The 26,194-nt window shown below is 33.6% G+C and overlaps 1 protein-coding gene across 1 annotated transcript in view; it reads right to left on the reverse strand.

Moving 5' to 3' along the window:
* LOC139098939 (voltage-gated delayed rectifier potassium channel KCNH8-like) overlaps window positions 1-25,619 on the reverse strand; it is a gene marked incomplete at its 3' end in the record, with an annotated part of 51,178 nt that extends 25,559 nt beyond the window's left edge. The window contains 5 exon segments of the mRNA XM_070651320.1: window positions 7,785-7,904; window positions 15,027-15,137; window positions 20,673-20,783; window positions 23,787-23,815; window positions 25,549-25,619. Coding sequence (XP_070507421.1) covers window positions 7,785-7,904; window positions 15,027-15,137; window positions 20,673-20,783; window positions 23,787-23,815; window positions 25,549-25,562 — 385 coding nt within the window.
* Between the last annotated feature and the right edge of the window lie 575 nt (window positions 25,620-26,194).

The raw sequence follows: 26,194 nt of genomic DNA on the forward strand, positions 1-26,194 counted from the left end.
GAACATCCAAAATATTCTCGAATTAAAAAAGTCAAGCTAGATGTTTAGCTTAACACAGTGGTGGGCAGCCTGTGTGTCGTGACACACCTTGGAGGTGAACCTATTTCAAAACCCCATATCTCATTCCGTTTATGACATTTCCAACATTTTATACTAGTGTCGCATTAATGTCACACTAGTGTCGCTCTAATGTCACAATATTGTTGCACTAGTGTCACACTAGTGTCGCACTAAGTCTTAACAGTGTCGTGCTAATATCACACTAGTGTCGTACTAATGTGAAACGAATGTCACACTAGTATCGCACTTATATCACACTAGTTTTGCTGTAATGTCGCACTAATGTCACAATATTGTTGCAATATTGTCACACTAGTGTCGCTCTTATGTCACACTAGTCTCCTACATCCCACAGGTTCCCCACCACTGGCTCAACATAACGATACAGGAAAGGTTAATAAAATATTGAATGTTCTGATAATTTACTCAGCCTACCATCCCCCACTGAGACATTTCCTCGTGTTTACAAATAAAATTATGATCTAAACCAAATTTAAATATTTTGTCTCCGAGTTTTCTCTGTTGCTTCATATTCTATTTATTTTTTTTTTTTCGTTCCTTCATTTCCCTAAAGCGATCATTTTCTCTCATAAAGTCTAGTACTATGGTATTTGGGTTATAGCACAAGAGAATAATATGCATGCAAATTTTACAGACACCCAAAACGGCATTTTGTTTCTTTTTAGGATAAATAAACCGTCTATAACACAGTTGAGGAACAATGTTAAGGAATCTAATGTTGTAATAGAAGTAAGAAATGAGTTATAATTGTTAGATACTATTTAAATTACCGTCAAAAAGTTTATGGCTAAATTGTATGTTAAAGGTGGAAAATTATGAACAATTCCCGGGCGACACAAACGAACAGCCTTTAATTTATACACAAATGCAACAGTTGCACTAAAGATTCAATTATTAAAGAATATAATTTACATATAAAAATACTGAAAGCGAATTCCAAAAAGTAAAGTGAATTTACGTATTTACATCAAAATAAGAATTTGCATGTAGGCACATTGGGCAAAAAAGTGAAAAGTATGGCAATAATTGTTTTGATATGGCTATATTATAGACACTAGTTAGTAGTATACTGGAAAAATATTTTTTCCCGCCATAAGTCCAAAGTCCACCAGATATGACTTAAAAATTTTTTTGTGTTTTCGACATATTCAAGATGTTATAACTCTTTACTAGCTCATCCAAAATTTTTCAAACTTTTTTTATTTGATAGATATAAGTAAGTGCTTTTGATTAATAACACACATGATATACTTTTGACCCACTGTGGGATCAAAAAATTGAAAAAAGTACGAAAAAATGTGATTTTTTGCACCTTTTCTATTACTGTGACCGCATGGTGTAATAATAATTTTTTTAAGTTATACTATATTATAGATCTTATCTATATCTATAATAATTGCTTGCATTGTGTATCAAAATATTGACGTCTATATGGTCAAAATCGACTTATAAGTGAAAAACTCATAGGTACGAACCATTTAGAACCATATATATCCCACGGTGTAACCCAGCTGTTCTATTTTATTTTTGATAATGTTAGAACTTTGGATGGACTACTAGATAAAATAATAAAATCAAAAAAATACCACCAACAAAATTGTCAAAAATCGACCACAAGGGGGTCTAGGGGGGTACCATGAAATTTAAACTTTTATAACTTTTGCCACTATTAATGAAATTTGATGAAAATTTCATATGATATTTATACATCCATTATATTAATACTCATAATCGAAAAAATTGTTACACAGTGGAATTTTGTTGAATTTTGACAATTTTTGTTTTTTCATGTTTTTCAATCTATTTCATGAGGGTTAGGTGGACTGATACTAAATTTTATAAAAAAACTTGTTTATTTATGCATAGCAGATTGAATTACCTTTCCAACAATACAAAATACGTAACATAAAGTTTAATCTTCTCCGAAATATAGTGAAAAGTTTGAAAAAATAGCAAAAATTTGAGGGTTTTGAAAATCTACACTTGACATTTTTGCTCATAACTTTAGTAAATTTGAATTTTATGATATAAATTTGGTATTTTTAGAAAGGTTAAAGTATTTTTAAGACGATAAAAAAATATTTTGGGATCAAGAGTTACTCAGTGCGCAGATTTGCTAAGTCCAAAATGTCAAGATTTGACTACCTCTACCAGGAGCAATGTGCATCCGATTTTTATTTTTTCGTATGATTTCCATGTTTCTGTACTAGAACTAACACATAACAGCCATATAAATGTTTTTTCATTCTTGAAAGTTCAAATCAAGAAATAGGAAAATCTCGAAAATGTGAGTCTTTTTGGAAAAGGCGGTTTTTTATTTGCACCTTTAAATGAAGAACAAAGTCCTTTTACGGTAAAATACTTTTAGTTCTAGTATAGAAACATGGAAATTATACGAAAAAATAAAAATCGGATGCACATTGCTCCTGGTAGAGGTAATCAAATCTTGACATTTTGGACTTAGCCAATCTGCGCACTGAGTAACTCTTGATCCCAAAATATTTTTTTATCGTCTTAAAAATACTTTAACCTTTCTAAAAATACCAAATTTATATCATAAAATTCAAATTTACTAAAGTTATGAGCAAAAATGTCAAGTGTAGATTTTCAAAACCCTCAAATTTTTGCTATTTTTTCAAACTTTTCACTATATTTCGGAGAAGATTAAACTTTATGTTACGTATTTTGTATTGTTGGAAAGGTAATTCAATCTGCTATGCATAAATAAACAAGTTTTTTTATAAAATTTAGTATCAGTCCACCTAACCCTCATGAAATAGATTGAAAAACATGAAAAAACAAAAATTGTCAAAATTCAACAAAATTCCACTGTGTAACAATATTTTCGAATATAAGTATTAAGATAATGGATGTATAAATATCATATGAAATTTTCATCAAATTTCATTAATAGTGGCAAAAGTTATAAAAGTTTGAATTTCATGGTACCCCCCTAGACCCCCTTGTGGTCGATTTTTGACAATTTTGTTGGTGGTATTTTTTTGATTTTATTATTTTATCTAGTAGTCCATCCAAAGTTCTAACATTATCAAAAATAAAATAGAACAGCTGGGTTACACCGTGGGATATATATGGTTCTAAATGGTTCGTACCTATGAGTTTTTCACTTATAAGTCGATTTTGACCATATAGACGTCAATATTTTGATACACAATGCAAGCAATTATTATAGATATAGATAAGATCTATAATATAGTATAACTTAAAAAAATTATTATTACACCATGCGGTCACAGTAATAGAAAAGGTGCAAAAAATCACATTTTTTCGTACTTTTTTCAATTTTTTGATCCCACAGTGGGTCAAAAGTATATCATGTGTGTTATTAATCAAAAGCACTTACTTATATCTATCAAATAAAAAAAGTTTGAAAAATTTTGGATGAGCTAGTAAAGAGTTATAACATCTTGAATATGTCGAAAACACAAAAAAATTTTTAAGTCATATCTGGTGGACTTTGGACTTATGGCGGGAAAAAATATTTTTCCAGTATACTACTAACTAGTGTCTATAATATAGCCATATCAAAACAATTATTGCCATACTTTTCACTTTTTTGCCCAATGTGCGTAGGTGTGAAAAAGTCTACTGCAACCAAAATTTTCTTACAACAACGACCTTCGTGGGCTTGTTTATTTTCATATTTCTCTGAGATTTATGAAAAATTAAAGTCAATGTAAATGAAATTGTTGTTGCTTAAATTCAAAATTTTGCGATTTGATGATAAATTCATAAATAAATTCATTATTTCATTCAAATGTGGCATTACTTCAATAAGGAAGCTCCTATACTGGAGCCGGATTCAAATGGAATCGTCCAATCGAGTTCCGTTGCGATCCGGAGCTTAGTGAAGTCATTTGTGTCGCTTGAGCTCCCTTGACTTGAATTTGACTCGAATTTTCCCGACATAATCACAAAAAAATAAGGATATGCTATACATAGACACGGCAGATCTTTGAGAAAACTTCAAAAAAAAACTCAAGTAACTCTTACTTTTACGCATTTTACTAACTTTTCCTTTCTTTCCTTACACATCAGTTCACAAAAAAAGTTACCCTTTTATTTTGTATTTATCAGCACCTGTGAACCAATACATAACAATTGTCGCATATGGTTCCATCACGTCAACATCATCAATAACAAAAGACGTTCATTTTTATCGCTTTTTTCCTAATCTTATAACGCAGAAATTCAAGCTTTTAATAATTGAGGAAGGTACACTTTTAGGAACAGAATGATCGAGTACTTTCGATAAAAATGGTTCCAGTTCCACAAATAAAGTTTGATGTTTTTCCGGAAATTACTTCGCATCATTTTTGTGATGAATTTTTCATTTTCTTCTAATATTTCAAGTATCCTTATTTAGTACTCAAAGCTTTCAGAACAATAATGAGCTTTCCGAGAATTTTTCACCTTTACTGCCTACCCCTTGGGAACAAGAAAAAGTAGAAATATTTTTATCATGTCGCCGATTTCGAACTTATTTGTCGTCAATAAAAAGGCGTGAAAAACTTTACTCATTTAATAAATTAGGTACAGATGAAGGTTACGTATTATTCATTTTACAATAAATTTTTTTTCGAAATTTAGATATGATTTTATAAAGAAAGTTTTTAAAAATGGGGTAATTTATAAATTACGTAACCTTAAAATCAGATTCTAAGAATCAGCGGTACAGCAGCAAACTATTTTAATGAGTTATGTTTTACCCTCTAGCATCCTCTAGTAATCCTAAATGTAATTTGACATAGAATAAGTAGAAAGAAGAGAGCAGAGGGTAACCAGGAAGAGAGGAAGACAGAAAGGAGCTAGTCAGAGAGCACAGAGCGGTGCGGGCAGTAGGGTTTGAAATTTTCTGCTGATATTTTATTAACTTAAAATCCTAGAAATATCAATTTTCAAATCAGGAATTATTTTAAAAATATTCAAAACATTTTCCGGAAGCTTTTCGGCCTATAATTGGCAAATTCGTCTAAAAACCAGTTTGAAACCAGAGTTTCAGGCGTAACACCAGAATCGAATCGACCTGGGAATGGATTTTTAGCCATCCAAGTCGTGTAGATGGTAACAGAGACTGTGGACAACCAAATAACTCTTGAAAAGAAGCTTTTGATAGAAATAGTGTTGCATTTGACAATGGAAATTGGATAGAGCCAGTTACTCACGACATCTATGAAGAATCATGAATCACAGTTGATCTCAACGACCAGCAAAGTAAGTAAATACGTCTAGTGCTTTCTGATTCTTCAATCTCAAAACGTGCCGTAACCTCATGACGACCCCATATGGAAATCATTTGATTCAAGTAGTAAAGTTGAGATTATAAAAGATGTCACGTTTTGATATTGAAAGAAAACTTTCGTTTTCATACACACATGCTCTTCTATTCTGCTTTTTTCATGTTCATCAAACACTCAAAATATTCGAGAGAAATCACTTACACAATAGATGATATCCCATGTTAATGCGAATAGAATTCTGAGCTGTATTTGAGTTTGATTGATATGGAAGTAATGTCTGAGAAAATGATTTTAAATTTTATAATTCATTTAATTTGTTGGGCCTGAAAATTGATAATTTATGGTAACATTTCCTTCCATTTATCACTTGCCCTTGCCATTCACCCTCAATGAGGTTGAATATTATTGACAAAAAGTCATAAAGAAGTCATGTCGTAGTCAAATTTCAATTGTATTATTTTACCACAAAATGTTCCATACCCTCACTTAAAGTTATTGTGTTTATAAGTTTAACGACTGTCTTCATTTTCCATCTAAACCTTAACATACAGAAAGAATTCTCGAGAAGCATCAACGAACGGCTAAAAGTTGTTGATTGAGCAATAGGATCAAAAAGTTTTACTTTAGCTAGAAAAGTTTTAACCTATGGCTTGTGGTCTGCAATAAATTAGATTCCATCTCCCATTCCATCATGAAAATAAATTGAGTTTTTGTATCTTTCGAACTGTTTATTTCACCTGCCATACGGCTTCAAACCCCAAAAATTTTCACTTTTACTTTGTCGAACAGGGTTGTGGATGGGATGAGTTGACTCTTTTGGTGATGAGGATTCATTTGAGGTTGGGACATTCCTCAAAAAAGTCAATTCAACTCTGTCATTCTTTCTCACAGCCCACAAAAGAAGGGAAGAAGAAGGAAAGACACTGAAATGGAGATTGTAATGTCAAAAAAGATGGAAAAAGTTTCAACTTTTTGCTGTGATTTTTTTTTTGTGTCAATTTGTTATCAATTTAGAAAGGTAATGAATACAAATGTTTTAATACTTGGGAAGTGCCATGACATGGAGTTACCATAGAATTTTATTCGACACGTCTCTTTTAACTTTGTTAAATGATAATAAGCATAAAATTACGATGTGATAAGATGAAGAACAAATTTTCATAGATTTATGTTGTTTATGTAGAATTATTAGTGCTATAATTGGCGTGATTAATCTGTCAGTTTCTAAGTTTATGATGTGGTTATTCCAGGGTATTTCTTAACGAGATTTATTAAATCTTAAATTAATGAACTTTTCAATTTTTCAATTCAGTTTTGAGGTTTACACGGTAATGGAATGATGTTTTACAACCACATTGAGCTACTTTGACCTATCATTTATTTGGGCATCATAACAATAAACCGTACTACTTGACTAAGAATGTGAAAAAGCAGTCGATACCAACATAACCTTCTGCAGAGTAAGATTCAGATTCTGGGGACCCAATTACGATACTAGAGACAGTAAGTGGAACATCCTCGATGAACAAGGCCTTAAATTTGAACAATTTTACTCAAATTATACTTCGTGACCCAGTACAACCCAGAAAAACTTGACGACACACTAAACATGGTTATGGTTTCCGTCATGTATATATTTATAAAAACCAACCCTTGCAGCAATTTAGATCGAATTTTAAAGGAATATGTGAGGCAAAGAGAAGAAAAATTGCACTTAACTATTCGGCAATGGTGGGATCTAAATTGCTGTGAGTAAAATGGCTATCATCTAGCAGCCATAAATAAATCTGTAAGTGATAGGACCTTACAGTACTGAGCCGTGGCGGTTAGTCGAAAAATAAAATCATAGGTTTAAATGGCAGAGTGTTGTCATCACATCTCAAAAATCCTGAATTCGATTCCAGGTCATCCTTGATTTTCGAAGTGCTTAATAAAGCTGAATTCTCCATACATTATATATAGTGTGCCGCATATTGAAATATTTCAAAACCATTGAATTAGAAGGTGATTAACCTCTGAGTTACTCCTTCATTTTCTCACAAATAATCCATGTCTAATCTCATCCATCATGTTTAAAGCGTGACTATTCTAGTCTTCCTTTACATTATCTCCATATATCAGCCCATTTATTTTAAATTAATAATGTCTTCATCCTCTTCGAGAAACATGCGAGAAAGTTATAATTAATTTTGTTCAACTTTTCTTTTATCCTTTTACTTTCGCACTACAAGATTGCCATAAAATAGATAATCTTTGAGAAAAAAAAAATTATCCTTCCAACACAACTCAAACTCATTTCACGAAAAGCAAACTCAAAGTGTAAATGCTTATCTTACTCATTCCAGCTTATATCATATCAAAATTAATTGATGTCATGAGTGAGTAAGATGAGTAAATGGATGGGAGGGGAATTAAACATGTCTAAACATTTGATGTACTTACCATTCTTCTTATAAAATATTACTTCTAATTTCAGCTCCAATTTACCATCCAAACTTTTCTCAATTTGTCCCTTGTGTTCGTCTTTTGTTTCAGGACCATAAAGAAACCTACACGCACAGCCTGTGAAAAAGAAGAAATAATAATATTAGATATGAAGGAAGATACTTGTCCAAAAAAATATCAGACTCGAGGATGCTTGACTTGATCATTAGCAGTTGACATGAGCATGCTTCAGTTTTTAATTAAAGTATCAAAATTAAAAGTTACAAAACCAAAATTTCATTAAGAATCTTACAAGACACCCACTAAGGTGACTAACTTCATTATAGCATCTCCATAGCAGTTATTAAGTTTCATCGAAATTATTGTGGTTTTGGATCGCTTTAATTTCAATCTCAATACCTTTGCCCGAATAACACAGAGTGTTTGCTATGACAACGCTATGTCACCATATCAATGCACTATCGAAACAAGCTATAGATGACAGACACATGGTGGCTACGTGGCATTTAAATGGCAATTGTTATGGCTAGTTATGGCTAGGGGTTTCAATCAATTTTGACCGGTATTGAAATCCCTAGTTATGGCAATTAACACGCCTTATAGCAGCAATAAAGCATCCAAGTGGCGATTACTATGGCAGTTAGTACGCCATATGGTAGCCACATGACATTCACATAACAATAGCAATTACCACGTCATGTGGCAGTCACATGGCTTCTAAATGGCAATTATTATGGCAGTAAGCACGTCATATGACAGCCACCTACCTGCCAAGAAACATTTGTGACAATCGGGACGGTAATATGCAAAGTTGATCAGACGTCCGAGCGACACAAATGTTGGAGGCACCAAAACTGTATTTTAAAGGTGTCTTTATGCATGGCAAACGGAAACAGATCCATTTGGTACTAGTAAAATGTTTTAGGGAACATTTTTCATGTTGAAACCAAGGCGGCTGATTTTGACCAATTCTTACAGCAAAACATCAGATTCGTCGCTTTGTGCTACACGGGTTCAACAAATTTAACATCACATTTGACCTTTTAAATCATAAAGCTTTGTTCCTTTTCATTTTCAGTTTTTGATTGACTTAGATTTTTCAATGAACAGCCTTTTTTTACTACAAATTACCCAAACATAACAAAAATTAAACCGAAACTTCTCACAACTGCCTCTACCAGCCCGCTCTATAAAACAGTCATCAAATTCAGTTCATACATAATAAAAGTTGAAAAAATTATTGTTATAAAAAGTTATTTCTCGGTCGTTACAAAAGTTTTGAGAAGTCATTTCCCTTAGGGTCTAATAGACGGTCTCATAAAGATTCAACAGTGCCCTTGAAAAGAAGAAAGGAAATGATTCAATAGTAAAGATATTTGGAATGTTTCAACTTTTTTATGAATATTTTTTTGCGGATGTCGGGATGTAAAAAGCTATAATTTTTATGCCATCATTGTCTAGTAGACTTCTGTTTTAGTTCAATGGGAAGTAATTCTGATGAATGGTCGAGTAAATGAATTTTGATCAGTTTATTTTTGTAAAAATGGGGGCTTTTGGAATTAATTTGGCGTGTCCGAACAGAAAGTTTTTTTTTTGGGTTATATTCTAAGCTTCACTAATTTTTATTGTAAATTGATTTCAGTCGTGATGATTTAGGAATGATGTTGAAAAACAGATGATTCAGACCCGAGCGATACGAAAGAAGAAGGGTTCGTTTCGAAGCTTTGAAGCCATATGGACGGCATAATTAGAGACCACGTAGCCAGACGGAATAATTAGACACCACGTTGGGTTGAGTATATTTTTAATATAACTGTTGAATCCAAGTTGAGGCCCTAATTAATAAAGTCTTTAAATCTAATCTTATAGAAGTCAAGCAATCACGTGATTGTCCCATAGAACTAATGCACTTGGCATCGGTAATTGGAAAGCGATTGCCAGCGATAAATTCAGCTTCAGATGCAAATTAAGGAAGCTATAGATCACAATAGATCTGTACATGCAGCATACTAAGTAAATAAGTAGCAGAGCCTCAAAACTTCCATGTCGGAAACTTCTTCAAGAAATATAGTAGTAAGGAATCAAAAGCACATCAATGACACTTGATGGACAGTTCATAGTATGGCAGGAGCTCAAAATGAATATTTTAGGTCCTCAGTAGACTTTGTATAGTCTGTTTTAAGCTCAGAACACAACATTTTACCTCCAAATGTCCATTGCTTACTAGAAGAAGTCAAAAGGAAAATCAAACCTCAAAAATTCAAATTTATGTCAAATCCTGTCAACTGGAAGTTACAAACTTTCTAAAGTTTGCAGTAACTGCTTCGTTTGTAGAACCATAAGTGACCAACCCCTTCCTGCTTCCCGTTTGTTCATCATTTCATATTCAGAACAGATGACTCCATGCAACCCGAAATCAAAAGGAACAAATAAGTCAAGCATACAACATGTAATTATGATGATGTGAAAATTGAAACAGCTTCTTTATGAGACTGATAATAATGATTCTTTTGAGCATTGTAGCATATGAATCCAATGGCATCCTTTTGCTATTTTCAACAATAATAATGTGCACCGCCACATTCGACTCAACATTTTTCAGCATCAAGCATCAAAAAATTGGGAAACCTTTTTGTTCTCATTTTTCGCACGAAATCCTCCATTAATCATTTAAAGAAGATTTTTTTTTTATTCTTCCTTTTTTCTGTTCCTTTACATTTTTTTAGACGCTTTTAAGAGAGTAACATTATTATCGTCAAGTAGCAAAAATATAGTAAATGAAATGCCTTTTGTTACTTTGAAATATACAAAAAAAATATGATTCTATTCTTTTCACTTTTCCTTGTCGTTTGAAGATGTTCTTCTCCTACTCTTTTTGTCATTTGCTACAATATGTAGCATAATAGAATGGATGGAATACTAGCGCGTGTGTGTAAGAGAATAAGTTCATAAGCAGATGGAAAAAGCATATTTTCTGTTTCAAAAAATATGAAACCCGAGCGACCGAATTTTAGAAGGCTCTGCCACGGAGCCTTTGTTGCTCTACCAAAGCTCTATTACTTCCTTGACAAAGACACACGAGAGCCTATTGTCGCATTCAGACTTCGTAGAAAGCTGAATCTGTCTTTAGATAACCTTCTGCCAGATTCTATCCCCCAGGACTTGGGCATCATTGCTCACACAACAATTCCATGAGCTCTTGGGTCTACCTCGTGATCCAAAGCACTATTATTAACATCAAATGGAAGTCACCTTCATTTGACATTCATAAACAATATTTAACTATTCAGATCATTGAGATCCTGAGTTGCAATTAAACGTTTCGTGGCTAATGCTTACTTAAGGAGTGAGGGTGCGCCAGATCATTGGATTCTGTAGACCTAGATTTCATAGTGGTATCAGAAACACTCCTTTAGTAACGCTATTGTCAGCCTATTGTATATAATCCTACAAAGGGAGGCTGTGAGCCGCGTTTCCACTGCATATGATTAGAAAAAGAACAAGTGAATAAGCTTCTTCTGCCGAGTCTCGAACCCATGACATCTTGATTGGTATCATAATAGTTAGGTATCGAGTGAGTATTCAGCCACTGAGCCACTACGACTCATTTAACGTCCAAATGCAAACGGCTTCCATATGATGTTAATAAAAGAGATTTAGCAGAGCCTTAAATGCTCCGTGACAAAACCCTCATCATTTATGTCACTCGGGAACTGAAATTGAAAAATATACCATAGACATTTTTTTGGTGCTTGCTTCCTCAACATTGAGCGTGAAGAAAAAAGATCGTGACTATATCCGTCTTCATTTCTCAACTTTTTTTAAACAGAAATATTCGACGATGAATGATTTGTTGGAGTTTTAAAATCATTAATTTTATTCAACATGTCTCGTTTAAGACGTAAGTTAAGAGGATGTTCGGTTCGTAAATTGAATTTCATACGTCAATTTATGTAGAATTACTGAAAGGTATAAATTTTATAGAATGAATTGAGAAAGCAAGCCTCAAAAATTGAGGAGGTGTATAGAAAAAAATAAAGTTGATGCCAGATACTTCATAATGATGATGAAGGTGAGGTTTTGTAACTTTTTCTTGGTATTGATTAATTGTTTTTTGAAATGCTTTAATTAATGTTCTTCCTTTAATGATCCTTTTCTCTTTATGAACATATAATTAAGCTATTTTCATGAGCAAATTGTAGATTTATAGCACACATGTCTGGAAATAGCTAAATGCATGCCCTAATGGATTTTTTAAGAGTTCAAAAACTCTTTAATGAATTAAAATGTTCTTAAAGTCTTTAAATGTGACTTTGTAGACGGTAAAGGATCTCGTGGGCGATCAAAGAATTCAAGGAAGGAGGCTGTTATTGATACAGTATTGCATTTTGTATCGGAAATTAGCAGACGGAATCTTGTGATAGAGCCAGCTTTAGGCTCCATATTAAGAATGTCATGGATTACAAATGATCTGTCCAACTAGTGAAGTAAGTAATACAAGTGGACAGAAATATGCCATTATTAATTAATGGCAGGTAAACGTCTAGTAAACGGGTACTTCTAAGGTATTTTTGTCCATTCGGATAGAAACCCGAATAGTACAAATCTGTCATTTGGTCAAAAATACGGCAACTCTGATTTGGAACCAGTTCAATCTGAAGTGACTCTGATTTGGTATCAGATTCAGTTTAAAAACGAAAATATGTCAGAGTCAAATTGACCTGTTGCCAGATTTTGGATCAATTAACCGATTTGAGCAATTCTGGTAACCCAGTAAGTTCTACTGTAGTAAAGGAACTGCTGGAATCTTATATCATTATATTGTAGGAGCAAAATTTGGTATATCAATCGAATCATTTTAACTTGAACAACAACTGATTGAGAAACAAGAAAATCTTATTTTTGGCAAGATTCCATTACATTTGCAACAGGGAGCTTATTCAGAACAATTTACTATAAAGAAGTCAAACACCTAATTTTTCAATTTTCCAATTATTTATCAGATCTTTAAGTCGATGCCAATTTTGTATGGAGTCGAGTCAACTCAACTCGACTTTTCTATACAAAACCCCGAATCGACTTCAATCTCTACTTTTCCACATCTATGTAATCCATAACACACTAATTTCATTTTCAAGACAATCAAAATCTCTTTAAAGCTCCACAAGATTAATCCATTAAAAATTTAAATTTATAAAAACCACCTCCATCTTGTTATTTCAATTAATTTTAATTGTGCCTTAAAATAGCTTCCGGGAAATTAGTTAAAGTTTTCACTTAATTAAAATAAAGTGCCTCCATGTGGATCGTAAATTGAAATTAATCGCCATTCATCTTGAATATTTAAAGTCACTTAATGCTTAAATCTAAAGGAAAGACATAAATAGGGATGTATTAAGGCAGTGGTTGGCAACTTGTGTGCCACGGTGCACTTGTGTGTCGTCAAAAATTGTTGAAAATGATATAAATCGCATGCAGTGTTAAGGCTTTAACCAAGGTGTACCGAGAAGAATTTAAGGTTGCGCACCACTGCATTAGACATAATTTATCATATTTTTTTTAATTAAATGTTGTGACTCTGTAAATATTTTCTTCATAAATCGTTGTGGAAAGGAATGTCAAGAGACTTTATGTGGTGAAATCCGATGAACACAGTCATTAAAGTCTTCAATTTCTTAAGGAACCGAAGAATTTGTACCACACTAAATACCAAAAGCATGCCATGAATTTGAATACATTTAAGAATTCCTTGATATTCTTCGTAAACAACCATTAAAAACAGTACGCGACAACAAATTTCCAGGTAAGCTTAGATTAAATATTTCTTGGGAAATTTCATGTAAATTGTATTTACCCAAGCATTGATAAAAATACGCTATGATTCATCCACAACTAAGCACGTGTGCTTTTTTCGTACGAAAAATACAAAAACACATACAACTGTGAGAGATAAAGGCATGTGTAGCTCATACCACTGTGAAATATTCAACAAACAGGATCAAAGAAGCGTAAAATTTTTGAAATTTACCGGAGTCTGGCTTTCTTATTTTTAGCATGAACAAAAAAATCCACTTTTATATCTAAATAAGATTAAGTTTTCCTTTCTATGCTTTAACATATTTTTTGTTCCACGGATAGAAGAATAAGACTGAAAAAGGTTGACTTTAAAGCTGAAGTCAGTCACACATTTTTTTAAATAACAACAAAGAGCTTTTGTATATAATAAAATATAATTGATAAAAGCAGCTCTCATGTCAACTACATTCTGATTGTTCACTTTTTGTTAAGGCTTGCTTCTTCAAGCTGGCCTTTGTATGTCAGCTTATTTATAACAATAGAAAAAAAAAAAAATGTGTTGGAAGTGGGATAGTCAGGTTAGTTGATTTGTATTCTAGGATAAGCAAATTTTTTGCTGTTGAATTTGTCAGCAGCTGTTTTTACGAAGGAAGCTAAATATATACCAGATCCGATATATAAAAAAACAAGTTATTCGATCGAAAATCTAGCTCCAAGTCAATAAGACTCTGATTTGTTGCCGGATTCAGTTCCCGACACTTGGCAGCCACTTGACGGAAACAACCGGATTTGTTAAGTGGCTGTCAAATGGTTCCTAGTATCTCCTACTATCTCGTCGCCGTGGTAACAACACTTCAAAGAGTGCCGATCGGTCGGATTTGTAGAACTGTAGTTTGGATCGAACTCTTTTTATTATAATTTAAATCTGTAGAAAATAATGTCAACGGTCTTTTGATATTTAAATTCTATTTGTAAATTTAAGCAGTTGATATCCCCTATTGTAGTTGTAAGCCCCTTTGAAATATTTAGTTTGTTTTCAATTGTCCAATAATAAACATCTTTTGCATTATTAAGTGATTTTTTATAAAGCTGGACTTCATTCATATTAATTACAGTAAGTACTACGTGTTAAGCTGCATTAATGAATTTTAAAGTATTAAAAGGATTGCTTTCCCGGTAAGCACACAGAGCAGAAATATTCAAAAATCTGACTCCAGATTGACTTAAATTTGACCAAAGACCTGATTTTATTGAATCTGGACTCACGACAGAGTTATTCTGATCTAGGGCCGGAGTTTCGGCCATTTCAACGCCATTTGCCTTCCGGATTTAATCTTAAATTTATTCCTAGTCTTACTCTAATTAAGATATTAACCATCCAACTTCCAACACAGAACCAATAAAATAATCAAAAAAAAATCCACAACTCTAAATTATATTTACCTTTTTGCATTATTTGTGCCCGACTAAATCCTGATAGTTCGACAAAACCGTCAGAACAATAAACTATCGGATAGCCGGTCACTTGTGCGTTACCCAGCACAAAATTTGAATCTGTAAAGAGAACAGAAATTTTATTGCATAAATATTAGTTCTTGAAAATCGGATTCGTAAGACTTATGAGGAACAATACAAATTGATGAGATTTCATAAGGATTAAAATGAATTTCTCATGAAATCATAAGAGTGTGAGTAAGATGCATCTGTTCCAATCAATTGAATAGAAAATATTAATTATAACAAGATATAAAATGAGTAAATGAATCAATAAAAGTATGCTTATGACTAGTGATATTGACAATGTTGTCTGAATAATGCGATAAAATATTGTCATGCTTATAAATGATACTATAGAAACTGGAGGAAGTAAGAGAGAGCTTTTTTATTGAAAATCATAATAGCGAATATTGAAATGGAAAAAAGAAAAATCGAGGAAATTATTTTTACAATGAAAAGTTTTATTCATCAATGCAGAATAAATTGTCTGCAGGAAATGAGTTGTTGATTGGCATTTGTTTGAGATTTTCCAATATATTTGTGCAATAATTATGAGACATAATGGTCAATAATTATAAATTGCATAATTAATTCTGTTGTGTGAGGGTTAATTGTTGCGACACTGACGTAGCTCCTCCTGAATTCAACACTTAGCTAGAGAAGTTCTTCATTTTGTCGACTTTCCTGACTCATTTTCGGAAAATGAAGATCACAGCACCACTTTCCGAATAGCAACAGTCAGTTAATCGTTAGAGAATCTGACACCAGGACTGCATGATTTTGTCATGATGCCGGATTCGATTTAAATCCAGCCTCATCGTTGAGTCACGCCAGCCTCATCGTTGAGTCACGCCAGCCTCATCGTTGAGTCACATCAGTCTCATCCCAGAGTCACTCAGACCTGAAGCCGGAGTCTTGCTGGCTTGGAGCTGGATTTTTGATCGATTTCCCGATTTGTGCTGCTCTGGCTACATTCTAAAAATTATGTTTCGGCCAAGAGCCACAGGCTTGTATTTCCTGTTTTTTAGATGCGTTTTTTACCTGCAGGCTTGCAATTTTGAGTGCACTTGGTATCGGTAATTGGCAAGTGGTAGCCAAGTGGGAGGTCATGGATCACAACTGATCTGTACGACCAGCGAAGTAAGTAAAATACAATTTCTCTGAGTTTTTAGGTGCTCTGTGCTTAATGTGTATCAAAATTAAATGCACAAATTGCCAAAATTGTCATCTATACTTTGAAGTTTTTTAAGGATTATCAATAAATGAGGAATCGTTGTTTAGGTTCCTGAACAGACAAGGAGCATCATGCTCATGAGTTTTGTCACAAAATTAAGCATGATCAATCATATTGATTGGGTATATTCATGAGCCCACCTAATGAGGTTCTGTTAGGGGGGCTATGTAGGTTGGTTCCTAAATATTGATTCAGTAAAACCATTTTTACATCCATGAGCAATACAATTTACGAAAACATCGTGTGCCATAATATTTGTAGACGAATATAATCTTCACATATTTTGCAACACAAAGCATCAGCTCTGCAAATAAAAAAGTTGAATAAAAAAATTTCTAATGCTTCAAATACCTTGAAGACTACAATAGAAAAACGTTGACTACAGAAGATTTGATTGTTAATGATTTACTGAATATATATAGCAAATCCTCGTCAAGATAGAATTCACATTTCAAAGAAATACAATGAAATTAATCCATAAGCTGCTGTTAGCTACCGATGAACACCTACAACATTGACAACATGATGCAGTTCTAGAACAAAATTAATTTTCTTTAGTGAATTTTTATAGCTTTCTAAAAGGAGACGCTACTACATTTATTGGCAACAACTCATTTACGAGAGCCTTGAATGTAATTTTCTATGATGTCGCTTACTATATTGTCGCTAAATTACCCTCTAAGGTATAAAATATTAAATGCGGTATGCTTTCATCTTTAATTTACCATCCTCAGCTTATACATTTTTTACTAAATTTAATCGTATATTAGATTTAAAAGGATGGAGATGAGAGCCATGTCTTCATAATGTGAATCATTTAAGACTGTACCTTTGTAGATTTATAATTGCACTTTCAAGCTTTGAAGGATAATTTAAATGGTTTTTAATTCCATTCAAAATATCAAGCACTCATTCTGTACATCCACAAGCTACAAATGTACTGGAAATGGTTCACATAATTCAATTGGGGACTTTTTCAGTTTTGAGTGAACTTGAAATAATATTTAGTCATGCTGAAAAATTGTCTAATTGAAGCTTTTCAGCTCCTACGCGACAAAAGTGAAAACTACTTAAAATACAGAAAACTTTGATAAGTACATTAATGGCAGAAGTACATAAAAAATGTAAAGTTACTTTTGATGTGCTATTCAAAGAATTTTCATCAAGATTTGCTGAATGTTTTGCGTCATTGGAAATAAAAAAAATCTTAAAAGCATCACTTGAAATTTTGTTGTATACTTTTGTATTGTTTTCAACCACATGACGTATGATTGTTAATGATTTGTGGTTGCTTGATAGGTGGATTTGATTCTTATGGATGTAAAAATTCATATCTGATCACATGTTTTTAGCTGCATTTGATGACAAAATTGATTTAGTATCTTTTACTTTCCCAAACAGCACTACGTGTTTGCTAGGGCAACGCTACATATATCACCGTATTAATGACAAAATGCAAAGTTGAAATGATTGCACCGTGACAGCTGATTTCGACCCATTCTATTGCAAAAAATCCGGTTTGTCTCATATAACTTAAGCTCAAACTTGATTCCGAGCTGATTTCTAAGTGTAGTTTATAAAGTAAGTACTTTATGAGATCAACTAAGCATCGAACTTTCATGAGTTAAACAACTATCCCGAGTGAATATGGTTTCTTCATAAAGCTTAAAATCCACGACAATGATATTTCATAGAGCTTGAAGATCTCTTCATGGATACGTTTATTAACAGCTATATTTATTTGGTTTTATGTTTCCATGATGGAGACTTAAAAATTACATAACAGAGCCTTCATCATTTTTGTCGCTCGGATATTAACTCATGTAGCATATGGCTGTATTTAACAGTTATTTGAAAGCCAAATGGAGTTATGCGTGTTTTTGGATCCCATATGAACACCTCTTCGGACAGAAGGGGAGCAAAAGGATGTTCAGAGAACTTTTTGAGAGAAGATGTTGATAAAGACAGAGAAGCATTTGGTAATGGTAACTCACAAAGGACACCCATCGATAGAACCAGTTTTAGATGCCAATTGAAACCATGGATCACAGATGATCTGCACAACCAGCGAAGTAAGCAAGTAAAGTATGAACTTCTCTTTATGAATTGTGTTGCTAAGGTAGGCACTAATATGTTTAAACGATATTACATTGCGTTCACCTTCAGTCATCAAGATAACAAAGTATTTCCACCACTTGTGACGCAACTTAAAGACAAATTTATCCACCTTTGGAAAATGTAATCAAAAAAATACTTAGAAGTACATCATAACGAACAATTTCACCATTTCAATATTTACTCGAATTATTTCGACCTCTTAGCAAGTAATTCTATCGTTTAAATTCTTTTTATTCCATATCACGTTCACATGTCCGTTCTATTCAATAATATTTTTAGAATTTTTTTGCTTTCTTTTATCATTTTTTACACATTTGGACAAGATATCATGTTTGCTTACGTGCTCACGAAGTCGAATTGTCCAAATGTCATTAATCTATTCTTTTCTTTACTGTACTGTGACGGACAGTACTTGAATAATTTTGATTGGGTGTCAGGTTGCTTCAAAAATAACAAAACAAATGTCCTTAAATATTTTTTGTTGCTTGGCTCGATATAGAAATCCAAGAATTGAACCGTACTTTTCGTCATAAAAGGAAAGGCTGATTTATAAATAAACCTTTATTAAATTTATTCAGAACAAGATTTACACAAATATTATTGTAAGGTAAATATTTGCAGTTATTTGACAATATTTTTGATTATTTTTTGTATTGAATTCCAAAATTAGGACAATTTTAATTCATAAAATACGTCAATAATTAAAGCAACATATTAAAGCTGTCATAAGTGCTTCCTGGTTTAATGTTTATGCCATTATATGCATGCTATTTTGAATTTCTATTATCACATTGTTGATTGTTATTTACGTCTATTATGTATCCTTTAGGAAATTATTTTGCAATTGTCAATCTTTTAAAGTTTATCATAGTAGGATTCGTTCACTTAAAACGTTCGTTTATTGGGGTCGAGGCCAAGTCTACTATTTTTTTTTTTAATTTCTGATAGACAATGAGCGTACTCATCTGAATGAGCATTCACATGTGCACACTGAATCAATGAAATTGAGCATGCTCAATTTTGTGATCATATTCATGAGCATGCTCATGTCTGTTCGGGTAGGGAAACAGTCGTTAGCAAGGTTTTTCAAATTTTGAAAATCTGAAAATCAAGTTTCTTTTAAAACCTACAATTTTAGTTGCAGAATACGGCAAATTCCATAATTGCCGTGAAATGGATCGAAATCAGACGACACGATGCCAACCAAGGCATTGACACTGAATTTCATCCGGAAGAAAGATTCTATTTTTCTGGATGAAAGCGAATGAAAGTTTCTACTGTTCTGGATGAAAGATTGTCTTTGTATTAACTTTACGTCTTACTGTTAATACGGCCCTAGCGAAAACTATTTTAATTCCGTTAAGTCGTCGTATTAACAGAAAGACGTGAAGTTGCCTCAGCGAATACGGTGAAATCGGGTGAGTTTTTAAGAAACAATATTTTGGTCTAGAAAATGACTACCGAATTACTTAAAAGCATTCTAAATTGAAACTTTTGTTTCCTCATCCTTACGACATCTCTACAATATTAAGTACAGAAACCAGATTACAAACAATGATAAATCCACAAGAACATAAATATTGATTTAGACCAAAAAACTATATTTCAGCTCTAACCTCTAATGGATCCCTTGACCACATTTTCCTAAACTTTCTCTACAACACTTTCAATTATGCAAACAGAATCTCCTGCATGTCAATCACATGCCATAAACTATGCAAGTGAAATGCAAGAAGAATTTAATCCGATTTCAATTTATTTCAATTCAAAATCAATTTACAGAGCATTTAAGATTTTAAATGAATTTCAATCACATTCAGTCTCAAATTCTCACAAAATTAATTTAACTCATTTTCTTTCTCAATTCTCGCTTGAATTGCTTTTTGAGATGGAATTTTTTGACATTTTTTGCAGCAATAATTTTAATTGCATTTACTTTACAAACTTTTTCTTGTCATTCTTTCAAGCATTTTTAATAAAAAATCTCTCATTTAAAATGTCTTTTCGAGCTAAAATTTGAATCAGCTTTGAAGAACATTTGAAGACAATAGATTTAATTCTCAATGAAAGTGAATGCTTAATGTTCCATAAGCTACTCTTCTTGTCTTGAATAAATTAGAAAAAAGAAAAAAGTGATGAAAATGAAAAATGTACATAAAGGAATACAAAAGGATGAATTGAATGCTTACATATGTGATATATGTGTCAAGTACAACGAGTATAAAAACAATTCAACTTACGTGTTCCATCGAAACGTGTCGCTATCGTATCAAGAAAAGTATTTTGGGGCGCAAGAAGCCCCTTTCGTGCCGGCATCGGAATGAATCGTGGTTTTGATTTATTGACTACACCTTGAATGAAAATTTATAAAAAAAAAAAGATGGATGAGAAACAATTCACAATTTTAATTTTTTTTTCTTGGCACTTCTGATAAAAAGAAGTAATTCATTTAAAAATATTGTTAAAGGCAGTGTTGTCATCATGATGTTCGACATATTGATTCAAGATTTGAGCTAACTTTATAGGTTTATATCAGTCTGAATCAGTATTTTAAAATTGGCAAGACACTTCACTAGGAGTTACATTAGGAACAAGTCAACCCTGATATACTTCCGAATAGCACAAATTGGTTAATCGATCAATAATCGGGCTCCAGATGGACGTGACTCTGATTTTGTGCTAAATAGGATTTTAATCCAGGTAAGCGTGCTTTTGGGACGATACCGGATTTTTGTGCACTGAATCTTGGTCGTAAATCTGGCACAGTTTCGGATGGTCAAATCTTGGTACCGGATTGACTTTGGTACAGTCCAGACCAGCGTGATTCTGTCGTGGTACGGGATTTAAATCAAATATTATTACCAGATTTGATCTAAATCCATTACCATGTCAGAACCACGACAGCCTTGTGAAGAGTTTAAGATTGATAAATCGACTTGTGCTATTCAAAACTGTACATTAAAATTTCAAACAATTGCTCAAATTTTATATAAATGCCAGCTCCACGAGCAGCACAATGCGGCCAACATTAATTTCCACTGAAAAAATGGGTCAGTATCAGTCAACACAGCACCTTCAGAGCAACTTCACGTCATACAAGACGTGAACGTCAACAATACGACATAGCGATATCTGCGATAAAGTTGCACTGTTTGGATTCTAGACATGATGGTCAATTGACCAGGTGACTGTAATCTATCAGGATCTAGTCATTGTCTAGACAATTTTACTCTTCACAAACTTTCTTTAATCCTGATTAATTCAAACATCTGAGACAACACTGTTTCAAATTCAGCATATAGAGCATAAAGAAGGGGAAATGACAGGAGAGAACAAAATGAAAAATTCAAGTGACATCCACAAAAAAAATGATATTTTTCTCTCTCACGCGCTAAGTTCTTATTTGAACTGTCATCATGATAAATCATGTATTTCTCGTTAAGCAATAAATTAGTAAACTTACTGTGATTAAGCAAGCATGACTGAAAGGAATTTAGTAGAATGAGAATGGTAAAGTTTTGATTGAATTAAATTTTTCACATTTGTTGGATATAAAAATTTATTTTAAAGCCCATCAAAATGCTTAAAGCACATAAAATGTAGATTTAATTTAATAGACTCTAATTTACTCGTTAAGAAAAATTAAATTTTTTACGCAATAAAGATTCAAATTTATTCAAATTTAATTTACAAGTTCATTAGCCTTGGGAAGAGCAAATGTCAGGCTTACGAATGATTACACATGGAATGAGCATTCAAATGTTCCATTTATTTTGAAGCTAGGGTGAGGAAAATCAACTTTAAATGACTAAAAAATCTTCAATCCCGAGTGACACAAATGAGGGAGGTTCTGTCATGGAGTTTTATAGGCTCCGGTAAACCTCTTTTATTGATAACAAATAGAAGGCACCTCCATTTAACAGCCATATAGCAGTTTCCATTTGGCAGCCATATGGACGACATTTGGTGGTTTCCATTTGGCAGCCATATGGACGCCATTTGGTGGTTTCCATTTGGCTGCCATATGGACGCCATTTGGTGGTTTCCATTTGGCTGCCATATGGACGACATTTGCTGGTTTACATTTGGCAGCCATATGGACGCCATTTGGCAGCCAAATGGACAGAGCCTTAAATGTTTTTTGGAGGAGTTTGGGCGGAGCCTCCTTCACTTATGTCACTCGGGACTGTAAATGTCTACAGATTCATTTTTGATGATAAATATTTTGTGCTGATTTTTCAGAATGTCTGTTTTTCATCATTAGTCTATTTATTTACTTCCATTAAATTTGGATCAACTGTTATCATATGATATGATAAAGCAGGTATTAAAACCACATTTTTGATTATTGCAGATTAAATCTTATGTTTACTTTCTCGCTCGTGTGACCTGTTTACCGCAAACTCATTTATCTTCTTGTTTGTCAAAAGGATTAGGCAGGCGAATTTTTAGAAGTTTTTTCATTTGTTATGAAATGGATTGGAATGTATTTTTTGAATCCTTCTTGTTCTTCCTTTTTGTTACGGATTCATTAACCAAGTTCTTAAGTTCTAGTTAAGGCATGAATTCAACATCTTCTTTGATTAAGTCCAAACATTCTTGATACGTCTCCATTAGCAGATGTTCACGAAGAATTCACGAGCAGCTTACTATTCATGATTCTAGCGATATCCTCAAAACAGCTCAATATCAGTTTTCAGTAGCTATTACTTTATATTCCCTAGTGGATAACTTGACGTAACTTGTCTAGCTATCAACTATTCATAAGATCATCTAATGACATTTTCCCCTTGACGTCCCATAAAATATGTCATTAATCAACAGTAGGTCTGGTTATTAACCGGACATAATGTCAAGTTGTCAACAACCCGAGTGTACAAAGAGCACGCTAAGAGCATGCTCAAATTTTCGCTGAGCACGCTAGTGTGAGCATGCTCTTTCATACAAAACCTGATGTCACTACTTTACGCTTCTGAGCACGCTCAGAGAGCATGCTCTTTTAACGTGCTCAGAGCACATCGTGAGCATGCTCTAGAATGTGGTGTGACAAGAGACATTTTTTGAAAAGTGTCATGCGACATAAAGTTGAGCATGCTCAGAGCATACTTAGGAGCATGCTCACTGAGTATACTCAAGAGCACACTCACTGAGTATGCTCTAGAGCGTGCTCACTAAGCATGCATAAATATGCAAAATTTAAAAAAAATTAATTAATTTCACTTAGGGGAGAGGGGAGAGAGAGAGAGTGTATTTTTTTAATCCTATAATATTAGTACGATTAGAAAATGTTATTGTAATAAATCCTGTTTAATTAATAATCTGAAAAAACCAAAGTTAGAAAATTTCGCTTTTACCTGGATTCGAACATGAGACCGCTTCGTTGCTATATGAGACCATCGCCTTAACCATTACGCCACCGCTGTATTTTACCTAATAATTTATATATGGCAAAAACCATATATAAATATTATGTATTTTAATGATTAATTTTAAGAGTTTTTTGGTTATTTTTTTCGGTGTTTCACTGTATTTTCAGGTGGAAAATTTTCATAGATTTTTCCAAGATTTTCCACATTTCCACGTTGTGCTCAGAGTGTGCTCTTGAGCATGCTCAACGATGTGCTCAGGTGAGCACGTTGAAATTTTATAAACCACATTTTCTCGTTGTGCTCAGAGTTTGCTCTTGAGCATGCTCAACGATGTGCTCAGGTGAGCACGCTGAAATTTCATAAACCACATTTTCTCGTTGTGCTCAGAGTGTGCTCTTGAGCATGCTCAACGATGTGCTCAGGTGAGCACGCTGAAATTTTATAAACCACATTTTCTCGTTGTGCTCAGAGTGTGCTCTTGAGCATGCTCAACGATGTGCTCAGGTGAGCACGTTGAAATTTCATAAACCACACTTTCTCGTTGTGCTCAGAGTGTGCTCTTGAGCATGCTCAACGATGTGCTCAGGTGAGCACGTTGAAATTTCATAAACCACATTTTCTCGTTGTGCTCAGAGTGTGCTCTTGAGCATGCTCAACGATGTGCTCAGGTGAGCACGCTGAAATTTCATAAACCACACTTTCTCGTTGTGCTCAGAGTGTGCTCTTGAGCATGCTCAACGATGTGCTCAGGTGAGCACGCTGAAATTTCATAAACCACATTTTCTCGTTGTGCTCAGAGTGTGCTCTTGAGCATGCTCAACGATGTGCTCAGGTGAGCACGTTGAAATTTCATAAACCACACTTTCTCGTTGTGCTCAGAGTGTGCTCTTGAGCATGCTCAACGATGTGCTCAGGTGAGCAAGCTGAAATTTCATAAACCACATTTTCTCGTTGTGCTCAGGATGTGCTCTTGAGCATGCTCAACGATGTGCTCTGGAGAGCATGTTAAAATTAAATGTGGCATAATACATGAGCATGCTCAGAATGTGCTCATGAGCATGCTCAAGAGTATGCTCAGATGAGCATGCTAATATTTAAAATGCCATTTTGCATGAGCATGCTTAAGATGTGCTCAAGAGCATGCTCAGTAGTGTGCTCACGTGAGTGCATCAAAATTTTGATTTTGAGTATGCTCATGAGCATGCTCAGTTGAACGTGCTCACCTGAGCACGCTCAAAAAAATTTTATATTTTTCGAGAGCACGTTCAGAGTGTGCTCATGAGCGTGCTCAGTTGAGCATGCTAAGGTGAGCACGTAAAACGATGAATTTGAGCATGCTCAGGAGCGTGCTCACAAAACTGAGCACGCTCTTTGTATACTCGGGCAAGCTTGCTTGAGGAGACTTTTGACTGAGGCGTACAACAGCTAGTCTCTAGCGTTAGAATGTTGTTGTTCTGTTTCCTTTTCACCTAAATGGCAAAGAACATGAAGACCTCAACGGTACCTTAAAGTGGTCTCTTTGCCTGTTAGGGTTCTATAGTTGAGTGCAAAGTAATGTTTCCTCTGCCAACACTAAGTTTGTCTTTTAAGTTCAAAAGCAATATCTGTCTCCCAATGCCTATTTCATGCTTCCTTTAAAATGAATTGAGACTTATTGTAAAATAATGATCAGCCTTGACTTAAAGAGCAACCATGAGAACATGATAAAATATTTTTAAATATTGAGCCTCTTAAAGCATTAACAAACCATAACCCTGCCATTTATATAAAGATTCACTTTTAAATGACATGAACGCAAAATGCCAGTCACTTGTTATCATACGATAATTTCAAACACCTGAATGCCAGCTTGTTAATATCTCACTCACATATGAAAATACAAATTCATCATTCAGACATTCTTGCTGTCATTAGTCATCAAAAAATTCTAACAGATATACGCAGGCAAACTAGGTTATCTCATTGTTTGGCTTTTTTGGGATATTCTCATCGAGTAAGCATTTAATGCTGAAAATTGACATTGATCATTGAAAACCAGTGGCATTTTCAGCCTGCAATTCAAATTGTACAAATGTCAATAGAATCAGAGTTAATAAATAAAACAGCGATGAACCGCAAAATACCCGTAAAATGAATTTTCAAACTGTTCGACGACCTCATTACCGTAGATCATTAAAATGAAAATATGTCATAAAATCTCATCTGTGGACAGATTTGCAAAATTAGCAAAATTTACACTCAATTCTTTTATGTCAAAATTTTAAATGTTTTTCTTTTCAATGTTATCGTCATTTCATTCATTGTGACTTTTACGACGACAGAGCGCTTGATAGCAAACATTTGCATATTTAAAATCTCTAGAGCAGGGGTGACAACCTATGTGACACGGAACA

This window comes from Chironomus tepperi, unplaced genomic scaffold (assembly GCF_022539635.2).
Source record: "Chironomus tepperi strain 1889 unplaced genomic scaffold, CSIRO-AGI_Ctep_v1 contig_455, whole genome shotgun sequence".
Classification (NCBI taxonomy): Eukaryota; Metazoa; Arthropoda; class Insecta; order Diptera; family Chironomidae; genus Chironomus; species Chironomus tepperi.